The sequence below is a fragment of the Filicampus tigris genome, chromosome 2 (assembly GCF_054856515.1).
Source record: "Filicampus tigris isolate MCC_2025a chromosome 2, RoL_Ftig_1.0, whole genome shotgun sequence".
Taxonomy (NCBI): Eukaryota; Metazoa; Chordata; class Actinopteri; order Syngnathiformes; family Syngnathidae; genus Filicampus; species Filicampus tigris.
Window position 1 is genome coordinate 2,278,282 of NC_141218.1, and position 24,047 is coordinate 2,302,328.

The window sequence follows — 24,047 nt, forward strand, 5'->3', positions numbered from 1 at the left end:
GATGATTTGTGTTTTTCACCCCTCCAAAAAAAGGCATTTTCATTTTCTGTCAAATTTTATTTAGAGTAGGAAAACTGACATTTTTATTGCAGTACACAATCACACCGTTGTCAAAATGCTGTTGATTTCTTAAGGCCAATAGTGTGTCTTTGTCTCAGCTTTTCACGGAAATTGTCGCCGGCCGTACCTTATAAGATCAGACAACAAACATGAAGAAACAAACTTTTAGTACTTAAGAAAAAAAAACGATGATGCTGTGTTTGTAGCAGTAGTAAGTGCAGAAACTGTTAGGATACAGTACATCCCTGGGTTGCATAGTCTGCCATCTGCTATTAAAACACCAAATCATGCAACAGATTTGAGTTTAAAACTGAATTTTTCCCCCGTAAAGTGCAGTTTGGCTCACTTGGGAGAGATCTCCTTTCTTCAAAATGGAGCTAATTAAACAGCCTCTGAGTTCACAAAATAAGGAGAAAGCAAAAGTAATATTTTTGGTATTTGTTTTTTCAAACGGGAAACACAACTAATTAATATTCAAATACAACTTAGTATTGTGGCTTCTTGTGTGTATTTTTACAAATTGAAAAACCCGTATTTTCAGTTGCCAATTGAAAATGAAAAAACGAATTTTTCCCGGTTCCCTTGCATTATGACAAACCATTTGAACACTTGCTCTGTCCTCACTAGTGGGCGCACTAATAGAATGACTTGCCATTTTTGGCCTACTAGTACACAATTGAACCTTCCTAGTAAACTACTGTGCTGCACTAGTATCACTGCTAAGCCCAACTTGTAGATGTCACACACTAGTGGCCTTTAGTCGTTTTACCAGTGCCCTGAATTGTGTGCCAACTAGTTTGGAGGAAATGGAATAAATGCACAAAAGGCTGAGTTGTTTGGGCTCTATTTTTGTCGATTGCGCATACGTAAATACTGCCGGTGTATCCCGATTTTTGCGCAAGGTGCCTGTTTGCCAATTTAGCTGAATGTCGCCCCCGTATGGACCATGTCTAAATAATGGCGCGGCTGGTCTGGCGCGATTTTTGTGATTTTGTACATCATATCATATTTCATGAAAATGACAACTGGGGCATCAAACCCTCTGATTCTTTGTAGAAGTCAGAATTAATTTGACACATTTATCATTTAACATCACACATTTGAAATGACCAACACCCGGTCTAACACGCATCTGCGCAGATATACGTCACCGGATTTTCACCATGCAGCCACGAAAATAGAGCCCTCTTGTACAGTCCCCAACAGGAATTGTTCAAACTATCCAAGACATTTTGCTGTATTGACACATCCTTTCGTTCTTCTTTCATAAAAACTAAATATATTGTGGCTGATATGTCATACATGGGCAAAAATAATTACTAAAACACGTGGAGAACCTTTAGAAGGATCAGTTGATGTTTTTTTGTTGTTTTTTTGGGGGGTGGATGGCAAGCAGCATGTGTTTTGACAAAAATATCAAGCATTGATGAGGAGCGCTGAGAAAAATATAGTTTAAGACCTGCATGTAAAAGTTTGGTTCAGCTTCATTCAAATATACACTTTGAAGCGCGCACACACACACACACACACACGCACACGCGTGCACACATACAGACTGCAACGTATGTCGTCACGATCGAAAAAAAAAATCGGTTTAAAAAAATAGCAAAAAAACTCTTTGTTGACGTACGTGTTCCCAAACCCCGATGAAGGTCCGTCATGAGCTACAGCGGCCGCCTTTCGAAAAACGTCACAGTTGTCCAAATCAAATGGCTCCTTCTCATATTTGAGAATAAATAAACCTTCACAAGGAATCAGTGCAGGATGTCGCTTCATCAGGGCATGTTTTTTTTTTTTTGTGTGTGTGTGTTTTTTTAAGAAAACTACAGCAGCCGATTTGCCTTGTAATAATGTACACACGCGATTCTGCAAACCTGTTTGAGCATTTATTAGATATCCAGCTTTAGGGACTTGTAGGGCAGCTACATTGTTGCGAGGCTGTACTAGACTTGACAACCATGTGCTGCTAGTACAACTAATAAACAAGAATTTAAGTAATTAAGTGTAAAGCATCTTATCAGATTTTTTCCCTAGGTGTTTCCTTGTGAACTTTTATTTTGAAAAAATCTTAATCCTGTTGATCTCCTCACTGGTTTTTGATGGTGCTTTGTTAGCTGTTAGCATAGCGCCCATAGCGGTCACTTGCTCAGAGTGGCCGGCACACACCTGAGATGCGCAGCTAATGAGGTACTGTAATTGATTTGTATCTTTTTATACTTTGTTCAAGTAACGTGTTTGTTTTGTGTACATTGTTTCAATATATTCTACTTTTGTGTTTTCACAGTGGTGAATCTGAGGGGAAAGTCAAAGGAAAGCAATTGTGTACGGGATTTTATCGCGGTCGTTCTACTAGCTAGTGTGCCACATTGTCTGAATACTATTCAGGTAAGGCCAAAGAGCAAAGTGTGGACCTTAATCTGGACATCAAGGATATCTAATAGATGCTCAAAGCTTTCCATTACCAGCCAACCACGGGGAAATAATCTGAAGACTTTTGACAGACAGCAGTGAGGTGAAGAGAGGCAGTCAGTGCAGCGGCCAAACGCCAAAGTGTTGTTGTCCCCCCACCCCCCCCAAAGGTTTCATTTAAGTCTGCCATTCTTGTTCTTCCCCTCTTGCAGTGGTGTAAAAGGAGGTGGAGAGAGGAATTCATCTCAGAATGCGCAGTGGCCAGTTTGGGGAGGATACCAAGAAGGAAAAAAGGAAGGTGAGCACTGAGCAGCAGTTGGGACTGGATTTCTGTCGTCTCTCAGAATTTCTTGGGGCCCCAGGCGGACGTCTGCTTGGGCGCCACGCTCGTCCCGAACGTGGGGAAGTCTTCCGGGCTGCTCATGTCCGGAGCCTGGAAACCGGCCGCCAACACAAAACATGATTCCAACACAGTACGGATCTTCTGTAAGGATGTACAGCAATACTTCAATAAAATCACTTAAAATGAACCCCGATAAAAACGAAGGACATTTTCGCAATAATTACATTTGGTTGGTTTTAATGTAAAGTGTAGTTTCAGTTCGTTTTCATTTTTAAAAAAAAGATATATATTTTTTAAAATTATTATAATTTTTGTTCAGTTTGAGTTATTTCGTTAGTTTCTGTTAACTATAATAACCGTGGTCTGTCCAGACATGGGCTGGTTAGTGATTTCCATCTGATTGCAAATGTACTGTATGGGCGGACCCCAAAAGGTGTGTGCCAGCAAGGCGGCCTACAAACTTGGCTGAGGCACACCAGAAGGAATGTGTCAAAATTTCTGCCAGCTATTGTGAGAAGCTTGTGCAAAGACATCCGAAACGTTTGCCCCAAGTCATACGGTTTAAAGGCAATGCTACCAAAACGTAAGTAAACCTCTCTCTGACTTAAGAGAAAGTCATGACATTTTGTCAAATAAACTCACTGTTCACCAACTCTTAGCAATGAGCGAAAAAATTCAATCTTCTAATTGTATCGAATTTATTTATTTACTGTTTTGCATATTTATCACACTTAAATGATTCCCCGATATCTATGTTGGAGTGATACATCTCATCCATTTATGATCTTAGTATGTCGGGGAGGAGCTAACTTAAGCCTGGGTTGTTCGTAGGAGTTCTAAAAAAATAAATGCAATGTATTGTACTTAAGTTTAATACATCTAAACGGTACTTAACAACCTGACTGTACTGGATGAATTCTTTGGCGTAGCACCGCAGGGCGCCCGCGTAGCACTTCCACACTTGTGCTGTCTCACCTTGTTACCCGCAGCGTTCCAGGGGGCGTCGCGCACCACGAAGCCTTTCGCCGGAGTCCCGCTGCCGTCGTCCGGCCCGCCTGAGCCGGCCCCGCCTCCCCCGTAGCGCGACGGAGGCTTCATGTACGCCGCCAACCTCTCGGTCTCCGTCACGCTGAGCATCTAAAAGAGTCGCAGAGGCCAAAAGGTGAAGCGCGCGAGCCGTTTTTGTCACGCCCCGTCCGCGCAGGCGTGCGTCTCTCACGTATTCTTCCTCCAGGTTGATCAGGTGTTCGATGGCATTGTCCACCACCTCGGGAAGGCCCGTGACTGTCACCTTGTCGGGTTCGTTGGAGGCGGGCGGAGGAAACCGGATGTCCACCTGAAAACACCCGCAAGCCTTTTGTAAAAGGTAGGAGAAATAATTATTTGATTGCCTGCTTCATTTCGAAGTTGGCTCTCTTGCCAAGGAAAACAACAGTTTTTGGTTGTTTGACTGCTTGTGATAATTGACACAATATCAGTCCAAAATGCATTTTCAAAGTGACAACACAGTATCAAAGTTGCAAAATGCAGAGTGTGCCGAGTAACCACTGAGTAAGTTTGACCCCCTACAACCCAGACTTACTATGCATGGTCAAAAAAAAACAAAAAAAAAAAAAACTGCATAACTGTGAATGTGTTTTACTGAATGAGTCTTACTGTACATGATTTTATTTTTTCAACCTTACTATGCATGCACTTTTTTAGTTTTCAAGCCTTATACGACTATTTTATAACCCTTACTGTATACATGGTATTAAAAAAAAAAAAAGAATTGCTATACATGGGCTTTTTTTTTTAAAGCATTACTAAACATGGTCTTATTTCTAAAAGCTTAGTGGTCTTTTTTAAGCATTACTGTACATGTTTTTTACAAGTCTTACTATATGCATCTTTCTAAAAAGCCTTACAATACAATTTATTTAACCTTTACTCTAAGTTGTTTTGTTTTTTACAGCATTACATGGTCTTTTTTCAATTACTAAACATGCATTTATTTTTTAAAAACTTAGTATGCATGGTCTTTTTTTTTTTTTTCAAAATCTTGACTCTACCTAGTTTTTTTTTAATATAAGACTTACAATACTTTTTTTAAGCCCTTAATATTCATGATTTTTTTTTCTTATGAATGACTAAACATGGCCTTATTTTTAAATGCTTAGTACTGTATACAACCTCTTTTCCTTTAAAATACTTACAATCAGGGCTGCACAATATGTATAAAAAAAAATATCGATATTGCGCTATTGGCCCATGCAATATGCATATCTCAAAGACATGCAATAATTGTCTTATGCAATTGTATGATTTTATTTGACCAGTCAGATGCAAAGTTAATTGTGCATCAATAGTTGGACATTATCTTGGAGAATTACAATGAATTAGCTGATTAGACGTTTTTCTACTTCTTTCATTAGATGATAAACAAACACTATATCCGTATCGCAGGTTTTTACAATATCTTGTAGTAGTGTCCATGACAAATTTCCCTTTGGGGACAATAAAGTAAACAAATGTCCAAGTCTAGGTCTAGCAGGCCAAACCTTGAAGTCCTCCATGAGCTTGCGGATGGCTTTGCCGCGGGCGCCGATGATGCGGGCGTGCGTCCTGGGGTCCAGGCGCACGTCCCGGCTCACCATCTCCTGCAACTCGGCCACCAGCTGCCGGATGGCCTCGCACGCCTCCTCCACGTTCCCCTCATAGCCCGAGACCACGATCAGGTCCTGAGAGACGGACGGGGGTGGCAAACACAAAACAAAATGACAGACAAATCACGAGACAGAATGCGAAATGGAAGGAAAAATAGTGTCGTGTCTTTCTGTGGATATTCACAGCGGTACCTCAACTTGTGAGTGATCCAACCTACACGTTTTTCAATTACAAGCTGTCGTCCGGCCAATCGGAGTTCATTTTGACGGCAAATTTTGATTTAGTTTTAGTCTAAATCTTCTGTCTAAAAGGTGATTTATCGGTTGGCCAGTTTGAGCTATTTATTAAACATACATTCAACCCTATTCAAAAAAAAAACAAACGGCCGATTTTCCTCTCTGTTGCAAAGTAAAAAATACTAAAAGACAAAGTAATGTAAAAGACTGAACGTTCATATCTTTAGAAAGATTGGGATTTGGGGAAGGCCGAGTTGAATACATTTCCAATAATCGGTTCATCTGCTCAGTAATTAAAAAAAAAATGAATAAACCAGCTTTTTGGGTCCCTTAACACGGACAACAAAAAACCTTTTTGTTTAACACCCACAACAAAAAACGTTTTTGTTGTCAGTGTTAAGGGACCCAAGAAGCTGGTTGATTCATATTCTTATCCCACTTAGGCTTTGTCGTGTTCTGTGGCATGTCAACCTCCTGTTCACTCGCTGTCTGCTAGAATGGCTACTTCTTCGTTTCAACTTTTACGTCTGACCCTAATTTGACAATGTCGAAGGTTACGGCGGCGGCCAGGCCGGACGGACAAATGTCCAGCAGCCACCACCGGTTTGGCCTGTCAGATTTTGCCGCACCTGCTGTTCGTCTCCTTTGTCGGGGAACTGGATGATGACGTCGTGGTCTTTTCGGATCTGAGAAATGACCGCCCCTTTCCGGCCGATGATCTTGGGATGGAACTTGGGCGCGACCGCTATGGTCACCTTGAAGCTGCGCAGCGCCTAGGAGGAGCAAAGCCGCATCAACGCGAGAAGGCGGGGACTTGGGCGAGGCCGCTTTGGGGCAACGTGTGCGCTGACCCGGTCCTCCTGCTCCGCGCGGAGTTCTTTGACCCGGCCCAGCAAGCCTTGCTTGGCTCGCCGCACGTTGGCCATCAGGCCCGTCACTTTGATCACGTCCTGCTGCATCTCCGGCTGCGGCACCCAAATGTTCACCTGCAAATGCAAACAACCTGCCGCTACTATATGGACCTTAACCTGCATATCAACAATGCTGACTCAATACTCCAATGACTTGATATCGTGGGATCAAGGAAAAACAGCCTGACAATAGTTTGAGATTGGTTCGTTTTGGACTTTTGTTTTTTCAATTCAGTTCCTTTTAATCTGATTTTAGAGCACTTTTTTTTTTTTTTTTAATTTTTGGGGGAAAATGCTCCATTTGAGTTTTCATTACTTTTATTATTCATTTTCTGCACATATTTGTCGAGTACAAGTTAAAAAAAAAAAAAAAGTGTAATCTATTGTGTAATAAAGTCCAATTGACTTTAGTTCTTCTGTAGCCACCAATGTATGGCAATAGCAAAATGAAATTCAAAATCAACAGCGAAAGCTCAATTCGTCAATTGACAAATATGAAAATGGTCATTTTCTCTAAGATTTCAGTTTTTTGAAAGCAGTTTCATTTTTCATTTGGCTAACATTTGTTTCAATTGGAGTTTTTCCGTTAGATTTGATGAACGATAATAACCTTGCAAGGCCAACAGTAGTTGAGCCAGACTATTTCTTTGCTGTCTTTTATGAATAGTTACCTCATATTCCTCCATCATTTTTCGGATACCGCTGCCTTTCTGCCCGATGATGTAGCGATGAAGCTCGTAGGGCACCTCCACGTCTTCAGTGACGGGCACCAAGGCCTGAAGGAGGAAAATAAGCCAGTCGAGGCACGGGAGCGGGGACGTGGCTTTTCCATCCAAATAACCGGCGAGAGCCTACCAGCAGGGCAGCTTTGGCCATCTCACACTTCTCCGCTCGCCCCGATATGGTGACCACGTCACACTTGCGGGGCACGAACTCGGCGTCTGGACACGCATGGCCGTTCTCCTGCGGCAACGCCTCTTGACCTTGATGGACGATGATTCGAAACCAGTCAGGCGTCAAAATGTTGCCGAGCGCGGGAGCGAGCCGCTGCGCCGGGAACCTGCGGTGGCGTCGTCTCTCTCGGGGAACTTGATCTGGACCTCGTGCTCGCGGCTGATGTGCTGAATGCGGCTGCCTTTGGGGCCCATGACGGCGCGGTGGTAGCGCTGCGGGATGGTCGCCTCCACGCTCACTTGGGACTCCTGCTCGAGGGAGCGACGCAAAAAGGCGAGCATCAACGACACCGCAACTCACCAGAGGCGTCGAGCTTGTTTTGATCACGGGCCGCGCGGTCGCTACGGTCGGCCACCGGGGGGCCGCGCCGGCTAGCCCAAACGGACTTTGCGATTTGTTCACCGCTCCCTTACGAGGTCCTCGATGATCTCCCGAATGCGTTTCTTGGCGGCCTCCACGCAGTCCTTGGCTCCTTTCAGCGAAACCCGCTGGCTGTTGGCCCCCGTGCGAGGAAAGCTCACGGCCACGCCGCCGTATTCCTCGGCCAGTTCCCGCAGCACCTGGCCTCTGCGGCACACAAAATGGCGGTGGTGGCGGACGTCCACGTCCATGCTGTCTTCCAACACGTCGTCCTGGAGAGGATATTTCGAGGGTGGTACTTTAGTCAACCCCAAACGATCTTTACAAGAGAATGTTCTATGCGGACCCACTAGTCTAAACATGGCATTCTGATTGATATTGTGTTTGTGGAATAGGAGTTGAGCAGTAAAACGCACCCGTTTTGGTCCGTCTCAGGGGGCGGCCATTTTGCCACTTTTTGCCGACTGGAAATGACATCACAGCTGCTCAGGTAACGGCCAATCGCGGCTCAGCTGTTTTCTGAAGCCGAGCCATGACTTCTGTGTAACCGTGATGTCATTTTCAGTCGGCGGAAAGTGGCAAAATGGCCGCCCCCTGAGACGGACCAAAACGGGTGCGTTTTACTGCTCAACTCCTATTCCACAAACACAATATCAATCAGAATGCCATGCTTGGACTGGTTAAGGCGCATAGGACATTTTCTTGTAAGAAGGACGAATCCAGTTCGACGTTGTCCATGCAAACCATGCGTTTTTCCCCATCCTATTTTTGTCAACGTCACGGACAAAAATAATCCATGAATTCTAGTGAGTCATCCTCAGAGTTGTTCTGACGCTGTTGGTGTTTACGTTGCCACATCACACTAACAAGTGACGCTGACCAGGTTGCCAGGTTGGCATGAATGAACGAAAAAAACAAAACTTTTTTTCTTTCTTTCTTTCTTTCCTTCCTACAAAGGCAAATACAAATTTTAAACCAGAAACAGGATGACTTGTGGAGTCACTTAGATCCCAAGTCAAGTCATTCCCGTGTTTTTGGCAAACAATGCGCAAGTCATATGACTCGAGTGCCCCATCTCTGCTCTTAAGTAGAAGTACTGTACTGATTTAAAATGACATAAGATGGAGAAATAATTATGTTCAAAATACTTGTGGAACTAGCACTGATGGGAAAAAAAAAAAAAACTTGGTGCAGTGATGAAGTATTTGCATTTTTTTTTTCCACCTACCCGTGATTCTAAAACGAGCGCTATTCTTGTGCGTGAGGTGAAGGCCATTACCAAGTTTTTCAGCAGGCTTTCCAGTTCCTTGTGCGCCTGCCGAACGGCTTCCTCTTTGCCCACGATGGCGATCAGCTCCCGCTCGGCGTCGTCGGCTGACGGGAAGATGACGCGGGCGCCCGTCCTGTCCCGCACGCGGCGAATGTTGGCCCCGCCGCGGCCGATCAGGAACTTGTGGTACTCGGGCTTGGCCCGCAGTTCGGCGGTGAAGTTGTTGACTTGCTGAATGGAGGAGACCAAACGGGGGTCATGAAACCAATACGAGGCGACGCCATGCCCAAGCAAAGCACTGAAAAAGTTTCCCCCGCGCCTACTTTGGGTGTCTTCGTGACCGCAAGAGAGAATAGAAACTCGGCAAACACGAACATTGCCGGACTTTCCACAGATTCCACTGAAGAGAAGTCCATTTCAAGAGGGAAGAACGAGCGAGTGGTCTACCTTCTCCTCGGCCAGCTGCAGCAGTTGCTTCCTGGCCTTGTCCACCTCGCCGGCGGGCCCTCTGATGGTGACCTTGTCCGAAGTGGAGCCCTCGGAGGGGAAGTGGATGTGGACGCCGCCGCAGTCCTCCATGATGGCGCGGACCAGGCAGCCCTTGGAGCCGATTAGGGCGTTGTGCAACTTGGCCGGGATGATGACCTCCGTCTCTTTAATGTTCGCCTGGAGGGAGCGAGACGACGGCAGTGAGAACTGCTCCGTTTGCTGGGGGTCTTTCTCGACCACCTGGCGGCCTCCTCCCAAAAAAACAGGATGACCCGATGTCCCAAAAATCTCTTTGCCACAAAGTTGCGCTTACTCTCTCTGATGGCTTAATGTCAGACGGTTTTCTCGTGGCCTCGGGCAACCGCTTCGGTTGAATGCTCCAAGGTTATTATAGTTAACGAAAACTAACGAAACAACTACAAATACAATTGAAATGAAATCCATTCGTTAACGAAATAAAAACATGAACGCTTTTACAAAAAATGAAAACTGAGGCATCTTGCGTTTATAGGACTAACTAAAACTACCTATCATTATAGCGAAAATGCCCTTTGCTTTTATCTTTGTCAATTAATTAGAGATAGACCGATATGTTTAGATTTTTTTTCAGGGCCTATACCGATTATTAGTCGTCAAAGGGGCCGATAACCGCTATTTGGAGCCGATATTCATTTTCAGTAAAAGGAAAATATTGGCGTCAAAGTCTAAAAAAAAACCAAATAGACCTCTTAACATTTTTTGTTATAAAATTCAAACAAAAAGTTCAGGGAGCACCCAGGGTCATCAGCATGTCTTGAAAATAGCTCCAGATACTTTTCTACAGGAAATGAAGTCCTCCAAAATTTCAAAACGACACAAGTGTTACAATTTCAAATATCTTTGTTTTGATTTCAACACCGTTTGAAACGGATTTATCGGCCATCCGATTTTGGAAAAAAAAGGCCGATGCAGATGGACGATAGATAGTCTATCCCCACCATTAACATCATGCATAAGCTTTTGGGGTTCGTTTGGAATATATTTATTTGGATATTGCTCTACGTGCGTACAGAAGAACAGTTTACTTTATGATGCCACACTTGGTGACCTTTTTTTTAATTTTGCACTCAACAAATAGTTGATGTATTTTAAAAAACAAACAAACTAATACTAAAACAAATGAAAACACAAAAATACAACCTAACATACCTGCACTAAAAAGTCATTCCAACTAGCTGAAGTGGGAAACCACAAGTCCCGGCAAGAAAATAAGAAGTAAGCGCAATGACAAATCCCAAAGCATTCCGACTGACCAGTTCTCTCTGGATGGCCAGGATTCGCTCTCTGGCCGCCTCACAGTGGGCCTTCTTGCCCGTGATGACGATCATCTCCGAGTCGCTGTTCTCAGTGGGCAGGTCGATCTTGGTGTTGGTCTCCTCGCGGATCTGCCGCAAACGTCATGCCGTTTCGAGGACGCGCCCGCCTTGGGCTGCCCTCCGAAAGATCTTTGCCGCTTACCTTTTTGATGTTGGCGCCACCTTTGCCGATGATGTTTTTGTGAAACTGCTTGAAGATGGGAACCGAGAGCGAGAAGCTATTCTCGATCTGCATACGGGCAAGGGCGAATGGGTGAAGTGCGCCAAGTCAGGTCAACGGCTTTTGATGGCGGTCGTACCAGGTCGGCAATCATCTTCTGGAGGAACTTGGCACACTTCTCCACCTCGCTTTTGGGGCCCCTGAGCTGAACCACGTTACTCTTCTGCGCCGGCTCGGGGAAGTTGATGATGACCTGGAGGTAGACCGGATGAGACTTCCGCAGGATGTCTTCCGCAGGACGGCGTCCTCACCTCGGGGAACTTGTCTCGCACTTCCTTTATCTTCTCTCCCTTCTGGCCGATGATCGTCCGATGGAACTTGTGCTCCACTAGCAGATCTTTGGTCCGCTCGTTCTCCTGGGGTGGAGTTTGAACCGTTTGTTTTGTTTGTTCGCGCCTTCTCGCCGTCGCTCCCGGTAAAGCTGGACTCACCATTCTTTGGACCATCTCGATGAGTTCCCTGCGAGCCAGCCGGACGCCCTTGGGGTCTCCCTCGATCCGGACAAGGCCGCTTCGCTCCGAGTCTTGCGGGATTCTCACCGACACCTTGTACTGCTCCTTGATTCGGTTGACTGGGGAATAACGCCAGGAGGTGACAAATGCAAGTATGTCTTTGTGTTCTGTTAACGCAATACTGACTATTGGCGCCGCTCTTCCCGATGAGATGTCTGTGGAAGCGCTGGTCTATGAGGACCTCGGTGTGGTCCATCCTCACGAGCTGGGGACATGTATAAAAAAAAAAGAGAGACTTTGAATATGGACGAAACGGCGGACTTTCCCCACCCACCAGGTCCTTGATGATCTCTTGTATCTGGGCCTGAGCCTGCTCCACCTCCTCCGTCGGCCCCTCCAGGCTGATGTGCTCCTCGCCGTCGGTGAACTCGATGTGAACCTACACACACACGCGCGAACGCCAACTGTCAGCGTGTGACCTCGACTTTGCCCTTCCTAAAATGCTCATCTTCTGGGAAAGCTTTGTTGATTTGGTTGTGTGCTTTGTGCCATTCATTGTCAGGCCGGAAGCCCAAGTTCCTCTTCCAGGTTTAGTTTGGTTTTATTTCAACCGTTCAGAATTCCCCTTCACCTTTTACGGGCTTTTGTTTTCTTCTTTCGCCATTTTCAGTCTCACTTACCCGAGGCAGCTGCTGTGTTATCCGCCCGATGTTTTGTCCCTTCTTGCCGATAATGAAGCGATGCAGCCAGGCCGGAGCCGTCACGTCCACCACCGACACGCTCTTGGCCTGCGCGGCAGTTTTTAGGGAGGAAGGGGGGAAAAAAAAAGATCGCGTCGCACTTCAACAAACTTCCTTTAGAAGTTGAGACCGATTTATTTTGATCCGATTCATCGATTGAGACACCTGGAAAACAGTTTGAAATGGTTCAAATTTCGTGACCTCTTCAAAAAGTGTTGTTTGTTTTTTCTAAACACACCCCAACACATTTGAACTCATTTGAATGAACCGGCTTTCGTCGCCTACAAAATGATGTCCATTTTTTTGGGCACACCATGTATTTACCGTTTTTTTCATCAGAGATGACCTTTTGTGTCCTTAAATGTATTTTTGATGGCGCTTTCAAAAATGTCTTTTTTTTTCTCACACATCAGGTTTTAGAGAAATTCTCTTTTTATGTTTTGCCAGTCTTAAATCAAGGACCGTCTGCAACTTGCTCTTCTCACCTTGGAGTAGACCTGCGTGAGTGCCGGTCCCAGCTTGTCGGGCTCCCCCCTGAGGATGATGGTCTCTGAGCAGGAATCCAGCGGGGGCATTTCCACGGAGACTCCCGTGCTCTCCAGGATCTCTTGCAGGGTGTTGCCCTTTGGGCCGACGATGTACTTGTGCTGAGACTTCTTCACCTCCACCGAGATAGTGGTAGTCTTCCTCTTCTGTTGGGTAAGAAAACAAAATCGTGATTGTGTTGACATTTTATTTGTATGCGTACCATTTTTTTTTTTTTTTTTCCCCCCCTTCTTACGACCGCATTTCTCCAACAATTCAGACCACACGTGAAAATATTCAGCTCATTCCGGACATCCTGGAAATATATAAACAGAATATTTGAACTTTCCCCAGCCCTACAAATGTACGCTGTAAATATTCATCCATCATCACGAGCTGGCGTGTACTGCTTCCACTATCGTGGCTGTGAACAGAGTGAACGTCATTTACCAAATCACAGTCTGTGTTGCCAACTTTGCAATTTGCTCTCTACGTGTAGCAATGTTTCGCCAACAAGTTCTTTGTTTTTGGAGTGAAATAAACAGTTTAGAATGCGCTCCAAAGTGTCCCCACCTTGTCTTCGTAGATGTCACGGATGCGGCTGAGTGCCAGGGCGACGGCCTCCTTCTCTCCGGTGATGACGATCTCGTCCTTGGGCAGGCTGGGCGGTGGCACGCTGATGCGAGCGCCCGTTTCCTGACTCAGCTCCTGCACCAGACGATTGTGTGGGCCGGCGATGAAGGGGTGGAAGGCCTTCTCTACGGGGAGACGCTCCACAGCACGCTTGTCCTGACGGTCCAAAAGGGAGGTAAATAAAGAGGACAATTCATCAAGACTACTGGGGATAAAATGGCCAATGTTGAAATGCAAGATTATCTGGAAAGCAATGACCTGATTCCAAGTTACTGACGTGCCTATAGAAAAGGACATCCTGCAAACACCAGCGGCTAAAAAGCAGAGCTGGGCATGGCCTATTTCCCGTCTGCATATTGAATGGAGCCGCGTGGTCCCAGTCGGTCCGAGTCAGCCAAACGAGGTGGACAAGGGACTTAACCGGTACCATGTCACACGCAGGTGCCGCACTCCTGACACGCGACAGTAAGGGCAAAAAAAAAAAAAAAAAAAAAAAAAAAAAAGAGTGTTGTGCACCTTGCGGTCGGTCCCACAGACGCAATGACATGTGCCTCATATTGTTTGGATTTCACCCATCGCCACGCTGTGCGCGCGCGTCTGTTGTTTCTGCTTGGTATTTTTTCTTTGTTTGGCGGCGCGTCTGCTCGTGCGGCGCCCGCTTGTGACGTTAAGATCACATTCTCCACGCCGATTGGCCGTCGCTGACAAGGGAAGGACCGGGACCACGTGGTCGATTGAATATGCGGGACGGAACGTGGTGGCGGTTAGGCCGTGCCCAGCTCTGCTAAAAAGCATGGCTGTTGACTGATTGCAGTGCGGGGTACCTCAGGGAAGCGTGTTGGTTCCACTTTTATTTTCTACTTTTCCAAATATTCAATGAATCCAGATTGGTTACGTACGTTGACGATTCTACATGGTACAATACACGTTAAATTACATATCGAACGCTGAGCTTGAGGTAATTGCAGACCGGGTTGTAGGGATGTAAATATATCCAAACGTCACCATACGATATCACGATATGAACCTTACGATACGCTAATTATCACGTATTGTGGTGAGGTTGGCGATATAAGAAAGCTCACGATACTGTATAAAAAGTCACTATTGTTTAAAAATAAATAAATCAATAAAAAGCAGCGCCGAAGAAATAGGCTTGGCCAGTCCTTTTATTGTCATGTGTTCCAAAGTATGACGGTCTCCATAGATCACAATGCTGTGTTTAGCTCAAGGTGGCGAAAAGTCATGACCCAACGAAACGGGCCCGAACTTCATTTCATCATTTCTTCAATTTTCCTTTACGGAATCAAATGCAACTTGAGGTGTAACTAGTTTATTGTGTTTAGAACATCACATTAAAACATTATACTCGTCGACCTTTTCTTAAAAAATCCATTTCAAAATTCCTGATTTTCAAATCCAAATCTTCTTTCAAGGCCCGTTTTTTTGGGGTCACCCTGTGTTAAAATGAATAAACCAACCAAAACTCCATGGTGCTCGCGTCAAGACATACTTTACATGTACAGTCCATTAGATGGTGATCCTCCACTGAGTTTGTCTCAAGCAGGAAAAACAGTTGAACAAGTAAAAGTAACAAAATGACGGGGAATTACTTTGGATCGTAAATGAGCTCAAGCCACTGACACACTACTGTTGGCAAACCTTCTGAATTGGTCCCTCACATCACAATCATGCATGGAGCACAGCCAGTCGCCCTCCCCCGTGTCCTACCTGCTCCGCAGAGATCAGCAGGATCTCATGGCGCGCCTTTTCGATACCCTCCTTGGTACCGGCGATGCGGATGTTAGCGCTGGGGTCGTCCGGGCGTGGGACAACCATCTTGGTAGCCGTCTTCAGCTCCAGTTCCTGCAACTTTTCGCCGTTCTTGCCGATGACAAAGCGATGGTGCTCCTTGGGGATGACGACCGTGGCCGAAGCCTGCGGACACGGCGACGGAGATCAACTGCCGCGTCGCCGAGCCAAGCGGGATTTTTCTACCTGAGTCTGCAGTCGGGCTACAATCTCCTTGCGGGCCTTCATGACAGAGTCCAGTTTGCCGGTGACCATGATGGACAAGCCCTGGTCTTTAGCCAGAGACAACTCAATGTGGGCTTCTGTCCGCTGCATGATGTCCAAGCACACTTTTGCTTCTTCGCCCTCCCCAAACTGGCTGTTGTCCTTGTAGCGGCGCTCCTCCAGGGGCACGTGGAACACCTGCGACGCAGCGGATCACGGTCTGGATTATTTTGAAGAGCTGACTGGTTTAACATACAAACATAAATGTCGGTTTTGTACTAGCGACCAGAACCCATGCACTAACAGAAGCAAAATCATACAAAAACAATCTTGAAAATGACAGACGATGTCATGTTTGTGTCGAACAGGACCTGTTGGCTACGTCGTGTGTCCGGTGTCCTGGTTTGCAAACCCACCTGGGTGATGACAGAAGCTTTGATGGGCCTGATCTTGCCCCCCCACGCAGGCGCTGCCTCCCCCGCCTTCTCCCCCGGCGCACCCTTCTCCGGCAGCGGAGGGAAGGCCTCCAGGTAGGTGGGGATGTCGGCCTCATCCTCCGGGACACAGCCTGCACCGTACAGGTGAGGGAAAAAACACCAACTACAGGGTACTGTAGTTCTTAGGGAGTACACATGGCAGGTATCGGGCCAATGCCGGGGTTACTTTAAGGTATCGGGCACTCGCGGAGGCTGCCGATACCAGCCACAGAGACATGCGGCAAAAAAATAAATACAAATCATCTGACATCGCCCCCAAAAAAATCGGCTAGGATGGGCCCATGTACCCTCGACCCTAATGAGGACAAGTGCAATAGAAACTGGGCGGACGGACGGGGTGAGCCCCGCCCTCCCCAGAATTACCTGTATTCTCCCGGTCCTTCAGGCCGCTGCGGTGCTCCGCAAAGCTCTCGGGGGTCAACACTGCCACTGAGCTCATGGTTCAAGACTTCTTCCGCTATTCCGCTGCAATAAATGAGCACATACCGCGGTCATGCGGGCAAATGACTCCCGACTTGCGTCTGCCGGAAAATGTCACTTCTGTAAGGGGTCCCTGCACCCGATAAGTTTGAGAGCCCCTGCTTGGCGGGATCGTTCCTGGTGACGCCGAATCATATGATTGCTAAATGCGCATGCGGTCCTGGCTGAGGCGCAACAGTGACTTTCTGTCCTTGAATTAATCTGTGAAATGTTTCAACGCGCTGCCCCAAGAAACTGCGTGACAACTCACGGCAATGGCCAACTCGAGCGATATTATATTGTGCGGTACACCAGTACTAGAAACAAACTGCAATGCCTCACCGTCCAAAATGACAACGATACTCTGTGTTTTCAGTGCTGGTATTTTAAGAGGTGGCCGTGCAGATCTGTGTGTCTGCTTTCTGACTCCTCTGTGTCAAAAGTAGGCGGCGCGTGTGCGAGACTGACAGAAAAAGAGACACTGAGTGAAATCTTCCGCAGCCAGCAGACGCGACAACGCCTGTGTGCAAAATATGCTCACAAGCTACTCAGACCAGAGGACGGAAAACCTCCAATACGCTAAATATCATTTTCAATAAGATCCGCCACATGTTTATTGTCCGTGAGTCCAATGCCCTACTGATACTTGTTTTTCCCCCCACATGATTTCAGTTGGCCTGTTGGTATCAAGGTGTAGCATCAAAGTCAGAATTTTGGAATTGTGCTAACACAGGTGCGGCGTTTTACCTGCAAAGGTCAATTGCCAGAGAGTCCGTCCAGGTAGCGGCGACCCGAGGCGCTTCAGTTCCAGTCTTTTTTTTTTTCAGCTCCTGAACGCAGAGTCGATGGTAGCATGAAACAGGTGGAGCACAAAAGCTTTCCATCGTGAAAGATACTGCAAATCCTGACACAGCCCTTTCACGCCATTTTGAAATCTTTCGATGAATAGAAGGAAAAGGTGGGTGTAAGGAGCTACCAGAGGTGGGAGTAAGTCACGTATGTGCAAGTCCCAAGTAAGTCTCGAGTCATGACCTTCAAGTCTCAATTGAGTCACCGTGGGGGGGGGGGGGGGGGGAAATGAATGTCTGCACTTAAATTATTTCGAAGAATGCATGTTATTTTTTTTTCATACTAACATTTATATGAGGGGCACACTATTAATGTGATAAATGCTGAAATATGCCGACTGAGGGCGTACACATGTATAATCATCAAATTTAGAAACAACATACTTTGTTTCAGGTGCCAATCTGTTACCCAAATCTAATTAGTGTGTGTAAATGGGTGAACAAAAGACATTACCTTTGTGCTCTTTGTAATAATCATCTTATTTGTATAGCACTTTAAAAAAAAAAACACTTCAAGGCACTTTACATGGCAATAGACAATAAAAAAACAGATCAACAAATAGGGCATAAAACGAAAGCAGAATGAAACAATCGGAGTATTAAAAACTATATGGGTGCGATCGTGTGCAGACGATTATGATAAACGGAGGATTGTGTGTCTATAGGTTCAAAGGAGATTTGAACAAGTGGGTTTTTAGTGCCATTTTAAAAGAGGGGAGAGTGTGAATGTGTCGAGTTCCCGAGGGAGGGGCCGGCGACAGCGAACGCTCTTGTCGCCCCAAGTCCGGCACCGAGTTCTGATGGGAGGGGTGAGGAGGTGAGCATGGGCAGATCTAAGATTGCAGACGCCGGTGTGATGGTGAAGGAGGTCAATCGGTGAGGTCGCAGGGGGGAGAGGTTGTGAAGGGCCTTGAAGGTGATGTGAAGGATTTTGAACTAGATTCGCTGTTGGACGGGGAGCCGATGAAGGTGTTGGAGGACCGCGGCGATGTGGTCGCTGGTGAGGAGTCGGGCAGCAGAGTTTTGGATGTATTGAACTTTGAGGAGGGCTTGGGTGGGCAAGCCATAAAGGGTGCTATTGCAGTCGTCGACCCGTGAGGTCGTAAAGGCATCGTGAATCTCATCGTGAATCTGTGTTTCGGCAGCTGAGGGGGAGAGAGGAGCGAATACGGGCGATATTTTTGAGGTGAAAGAAAGCCGTTTTGGTGACGTGGGTTTCAAATGAAAGAGATTGATCCAAGATGACACCAAGGCTACGGATACGGATGGAAGCGGGGGTGGTGGAGCCGTCAATGGAAAGGCAGAAGTCAGGGCAGGAGCTGCAAAGTGTGTTCGGGCCAATAATGAGGATTTGTGTCTTGTTCCTATTGAGTTTGAGGAAGTTGGATCCAGTCTGCATCCAGTTTTTTATGTCGAGCAGGCAGTTGATGAGAGTGGCGTGTGTGGCGGCAGTGATGGATTAGGTGGAGATGTAGAGCTGGGCGTCATCGACGTAGCAATGGAAATTGAGACCATGGTGGCGTATTATATGACTAAGGGGGGAAGCATGTAAAGGATAAAGAGGAAGGGGCCGAGCACCGAGCCTTGGGGGACACCTTGGGGGACTGGGGCAGTGTTGGACTGAGATTTATTCATGCAAAGGAACTGGTGGCAGTCGGTGAGGTATGATTTTAACCAGGAGAGGGCAGTGCCGGTGATGTTAGCGGAGGACTCAAGACGGGTGAGGAGGATGGGGTGATGTATGGTATCAAATGCAGCACTGAAATCAAGTCGGATCACAATGTTGAGGGAGTGGGCGTCGGAGAAGAGTATGAGGTCGTTCGTGACCTTGAGAAGGGCTGTGTCTGTGCTGTGATGGGATCTGAAGTCGGATTGAAATGGTTCGTAGAGGTAATCGGAGTCAAGGTGGGTTTTGAGTTGTGAGGCGACAATTCGTTTGAGTATTTTTGACAGGTGGGGGAGTTCAGAAATGGGACGATAGTTTGTGTGAGTTTTGGGCTGTTTTGAAGTTGAGTGAAGTTGACGTGCATTAGTTTGGGCGGGGGACGCTGCCGCGGCAAGTATGGCGGATACGCTCACGAGCAGAAAAGTACCCTGCATAGACTCTACAGTGCTCTGTCACACTCTATGTATCGATGTCTACGCTTCAATAACGACCGCTGTTTTAAACGGTATACTCACGCTGGAAAAATACACCGCAACAACAGACAGCGACGCTGACCATTAAAGTAGCTTCTGCGCACGCGTGAGATGTAATACCCTTCCATACCATCGGCGGCGGTAGTCACTCTTCCTCATGGTTAGAAAAATCCAACCGGAAACATAAAAACGTAAACAATGTATTCAGCTGTATTCTTCGCTCACGATGAACTCCCACGCAAAAGTAAACGCTCACGGTCTTGACACAATATCGTGAAATACTTCAATTGTCAACCCTCGCTCTTGTACTTGTAAGAAGATTAAGGCAGTAAAGGCGTGCTTCATCACTGTTGATCCGCCTTTGTCACGTCCCGCTGGTGCTCCAAGCGCTGATTTGCTAGCTAACAGCCAATCAGAGTGAGCAAATGTCACGACTGGCGACGCCGATTCAACATGCCGAAACGCCCACCAGACGCTTCCTGACGGGGTTCGACGCTACGACGGTGGTCACCACACCAATCAGACGCCGCAATCAGACGCCCCGACGCTTCCCGACCTCCAACGTCGGATTGGTGTATCGAGGCCTTTATATGCGCCATACAGATGAAACGAAACATATAGATGTCTCTCTCATCTTTCAAACCTTGCATGTTGCTTGCCTTTTTCCCGGTGTCATCAAAACAATCATCCTTGAATCCAAAGAGGTCCCCACATCTTTTTTCTCTCCACAATTGACTGGCTGTTAGCGACATGCCGGTGACATCGGCGTCTGTTTTGATGAATAGAAATTACTTTCAAAGTGCACAGCACTTCACCTCATTATTAACTCATTCACTGCCATTGACACATTTATTTGTCTTTTCACAGTCCAGCCATTTGGGCCCAGAAACGTATTTATATTTTTTTCAATTTTTTTTTCCACAGGTTAGGGTAAAAGCGGGTCTGAAAATGTTTGGCAGTTAAATACAGTTAAGTTACCAATCACATTTTTCACTGGTCCCAAACCAGTGTTCGTATCACCAGCTAAACTGTAAGGTTGGCTTACCTCTCTGTGGGTTTTGGAATACGAATGAAGTTAGATTTTGTCGTTGTTGTGTCTTCATTGCGTGAAGTGCAAACCATGCGTATTTCCATCCTATTTTTCAAAGTCACGGACAAAATAATCCATTAATTCAAATTAGCCATCCTCGGAGTTGCTCTGACACTGTTGGCCTTTGCGTTGCCACTTCACTCTAACAAGTGATGCTGACCGGGTTGCCAGGTTGGCGTGAATGAACAAAAACACTTTTCTTCCTTTCTTGCTTCCCTTCCTAAAAAGACAAACTATGTTAAAGTGCAGATTTAAAACTATAAACAGGATGACTTGTCAAGTCATGTAGATCAAATCTAAGTCAAGTCGAGTCACTTAGAAAAAAAAGAAAAGGGTTAGGTGACAAGAAAATGCTTGCAATATTTCAAAATATTGTTGATTCCTTACGACACTTTTGAGTTACACAAAAGGATGTGGCGGGCCGAGCCTGGCCCCCGGGCCTGGAGTTTGACGCCAAAGTTTTAAAGTGCATTCGTTCTGCAACAATATTTGTGTTTGCATACTGAATATTCATATTTCACATCCTTGTCTATTTGAACCGACGGGTGATGAAGATAACTGGCGGCTCAATGTAGCCATGTGCATCCGTGATGTCTGATCGAGAAAGAAAGACGGGGGTGGTGGGGGGGGGGTGGACAATTAAAAAAAATGTTTGTTTTTGTTTTGAGGAGGGGGGGCGTCATCCAATCTGCAGCCGGTCGACTGCGTTCCTAGCTCGGGCTTTGCCGTGCATGCTCCTGTCTTGCCGGTTGAAATCGAACATTTTCTTTGAATTTCTGCTCAATATGACCCCAATAACCCACGTCACTACAACTATGAATAGTCGCAAATGATTTCTTATAATCGGCTCAAAACAATAACATCAACATCAACATCAACACCAAAGCAAGGCAGCAGCCCAATCGCCCGCTCCGGGGGCGCTAACCTTGCTAACCCTGCTGCGTCTCTTTGTGGGGGCCAGCCGGCTTCCTATATGACGGCGTAGGACGTGGGGGCATCCATAGCGGTGTTGTCCTTTTTGATGGGAATGGAAATAATAGTAATACCGAAGAACATGCAAAGGTATCCTACCTTACTGAATGTAGCAGAGGGTGTGAGTTTGACAGGTGATGGTGTAAACACAGATGTGATTGGTCTGCGAGCATTTCCTCGGACGGGGCGGAGTGATACGACGAGATGCGCTGCGGCCCAAGACGCTCCAGCCAATTGCTGCAGTATGTTTACGCCAGCAGAGCATCCAAATAAAATAGATCCCGGTAATTTTGATGTCATGATAAGCGGTATCGATAATGGATGGATATTTATGGTAGTGCAACCAGTGGTCACAACCTGTCTTCAAAGTATTATTTTGTTTTTGGCTCGGAGTTATCACCGACCAAAAATCTAGTCATTACGGTGCATGCGAAGTAATCGTAAAATATTATTCTCTACCGTGTCGCGTATTTTCCATTTTAGACGCTAGGTGGGAGTCGCATTCCAAAGTAAACACAGGTAAGGCACGACTTCATTAGTCAGAATTAACTAATATTCTCATTTAAAAGGCTAATTCATAAAAATAATTAGTAAGTGTGAAAAAAAACAACACGCTTGTGAATTGTGAATAACTATATTCAGTTTCACGTTTTTGAGTACGAACAAGGTGCGCTTTCACTACCCGGATGGTGGTGGTGTAGCCTTCATAGTAAAAGGCACTTAACCGAAGTGTACCTGAGTACTCAAACAGACCGCGCAAATAGTTGTTTTATTTTGAAATTCATTACGGGTTTCTCGATTTTAATTAGCCGAGCTTGATGATCTTTACCTCGATGAAGGGAGGGGGTGTTGTCCTGCCTTCAGTCGGCTCTACTCATTCCTTGTGCCGGATCCAACAAAGAGAGAGAGAGAACCTCGAGCACTTGCGGGGGGGCCGGGGACGGTCAATCAGCCTGTAATTTACTTTGGGGGATTTGGGTTTTTTATTGTTCATTTCTGCTGGTACAGTACTTCATTATTACGTGAAATCGGGCGCGTGGACTTAAAAAAAAATAACAAACATCAGTGTTCACTTTTTGATCAAGATGTTGGAGCGCCGATACAACAGCCGAATGACTGACAAGTAGTGTTTACTTGAGTCCGAACCATCTTGGTGAGTTTTCTGTCCCTTAATTTCTTTTCTATTGTATTGGACGTTTACTAAGAATTGACATCTATGCCGTTGCGGTTCGTTGAAAATTCCGAGCCGAAAGCACCAATTCCCTCGAGGGCTTTTATGAGTTGGCACTGAAGTAAATTTGTCCGTTGTCAATTCATTTAAAGAGTAGCATTTCCTTCTGAGAACTGCTTGTCAAACCGGTGTTTTTGTCATTTCATTAAAAAAAAAAAGCCAGCTAAACTTATAACAAAACCTAGTAACAACTAAGTAATAACTCCTCACGAGACTGTAAGCCACGGAATACTAAGTAACATTTCATTAGCATATGAAAGCGGGTGGGGGGGGGGGGCGTTATTTTTCGCCCATCTCTTTTGTGCGTGTGCCCCCCACACGACCCCCCCCCTCTCCCCAAATATTTCTTGCACACTGGCCCAACAGATGGTACCCACACCCATCTAACATCTACACTGCATCATTGTGATAATGGAAGCTCTTTAAGGCACTTAAGGATTGTGCACGGGCTGGACTGATTTAAGGCATCAGGCCATTTTGGATACGTTTTCAATTTATGGTAGGAAAACATTAACAGGAATGAATGAGCGGGCTACTGACCCGCCCGACTGTGTGTTAAATATCCACTAGACTGGAGGAGGGAGGTATTGAACAAATCAGGTCAAAGGAAGACAAAAGAGGGGGTGTCAGATAGTGACATGGAAAATAATTAAGTGCACGCTAAAAAAAAAAAAAATGCTGTTAGCAATGTCACCCAATTTGGGATACTTTTGATTCAGCAGTTTAAAGAGTGTGGAGTTTTCAGGTATTAGTGAGTATTCATTTTCCTCTGCATTTATTCGTTTTTACGCCCTACATTGGAAAACAACCATTCTTCATCACAGTTCTTCTTTTCACCCTCGGTGACTGATGACGTAACAAAAGAGTGCACAATAGTGAGGAAAAAGGCCGTTTTCCTGTCACACTGGACAATGGCCAAACCTATAAGGCCCACCCTCTTTTTGTGCCATTAACCGTCATAAAATAGTAAATGAGACAATGAAATGTTCTCTTATCAATATCGGTTTTGTATCCCCCACCAAAAATCCCCCACAAACTTTCCAGATTGAAACTTGAAACCTCCCCGTTTCCTCCAAAACAAGTTCACTGACTCAGTGGCACACCGCGCGTCGCTCTCCAAACTGGTCCGACGAGCTGGTTTACGTTCTAACAAACTGGTGTCGCACTGGCACGGCCAGGGACTCTCTGGGTC

General features: G+C 45.9%; 2 protein-coding genes across 15 annotated transcripts in view; one reads left to right on the forward strand and one right to left on the reverse strand.

The window, feature by feature from the left end:
• Positions 1-33: 33 nt before the first annotated feature.
• hdlbpb (high density lipoprotein binding protein b) lies at positions 34-21,827 on the reverse strand. 2 transcript variants are annotated; one of them, XM_086017816.1, is made up of 28 exons: positions 21,724-21,827; positions 17,323-17,405; positions 16,480-16,581; positions 16,036-16,187; positions 15,602-15,817; positions 15,335-15,541; positions 13,544-13,759; positions 12,931-13,137; positions 12,386-12,493; positions 12,040-12,144; positions 11,892-11,970; positions 11,685-11,824; positions 11,505-11,609; positions 11,333-11,446; positions 11,176-11,262; positions 10,971-11,102; positions 9,637-9,855; positions 9,199-9,420; positions 7,973-8,191; positions 7,666-7,807; positions 7,461-7,588; positions 7,277-7,381; positions 6,546-6,680; positions 6,324-6,467; positions 5,353-5,532; positions 4,032-4,148; positions 3,788-3,949; positions 34-2,953 (listed from the first exon to the last, which is right to left on the reverse strand). In XM_086017816.1, exons 3-28 carry the CDS (start codon positions 16,553-16,555, stop codon positions 2,810-2,812), a joined length of 3,861 nt encoding a protein of 1,286 aa, XP_085873942.1. In that variant the 5' UTR covers positions 16,556-16,581; positions 17,323-17,405; positions 21,724-21,827; the 3' UTR covers positions 34-2,809. The 2 variants fall into 2 exon arrangements, with proteins under 2 accessions (XP_085873942.1, XP_085873943.1); XM_086017817.1 differs by having other exon boundaries at positions 35-2,902.
• arhgef15b (Rho guanine nucleotide exchange factor 15b) overlaps positions 2,002-24,047 on the forward strand; it is a 34,522-nt gene continuing 12,476 nt past the window's right edge. For 3 of the 13 annotated variants that reach the window (XR_015083273.1, XR_015083283.1, XM_086017818.1), the window contains exons 1-8: positions 2,002-2,247; positions 2,345-2,572; positions 2,682-2,767; positions 3,802-3,974; positions 4,047-4,178; positions 12,893-13,144; positions 13,557-13,778; positions 15,988-16,149. The gene's annotated coding sequence lies outside the window, so the exon portion shown is untranslated. Of the gene's footprint in view, positions 2,248-2,344; positions 2,573-2,681; positions 2,956-3,801; positions 3,975-4,046; positions 4,179-12,892; positions 13,145-13,556; positions 13,779-15,987; positions 16,150-21,396; positions 22,778-24,047 lie in introns of those variants that run through there. The other 10 variants (XR_015083286.1, XM_086017823.1, XM_086017822.1 and 7 more) reach the window with 8 other exon arrangements.

Excerpts from the sequence above, each read along its gene's own strand:
- hdlbpb (XM_086017816.1), bottom strand. The coding sequence starts at position 16,555 with ATGAGCTCAGTGGCAGTGTTGACCCCCGAGAGCTTTGCGGAGCACCGC. Across the intron at positions 15,542-15,601 it reads TAGCCCGACTGCAGACTCAG|GCTTCGGCCACGGTCGTCAT; the intron begins GTAGAAAAATCC and ends CCGTGTCCGCAG. Across the intron at positions 2,954-3,787 it reads GGAACGCTGCGGGTAACAAG|AAGATCCGTACTGTGTTGGA; the intron begins GTGAGACAGCAC and ends ACATCCTTACAG.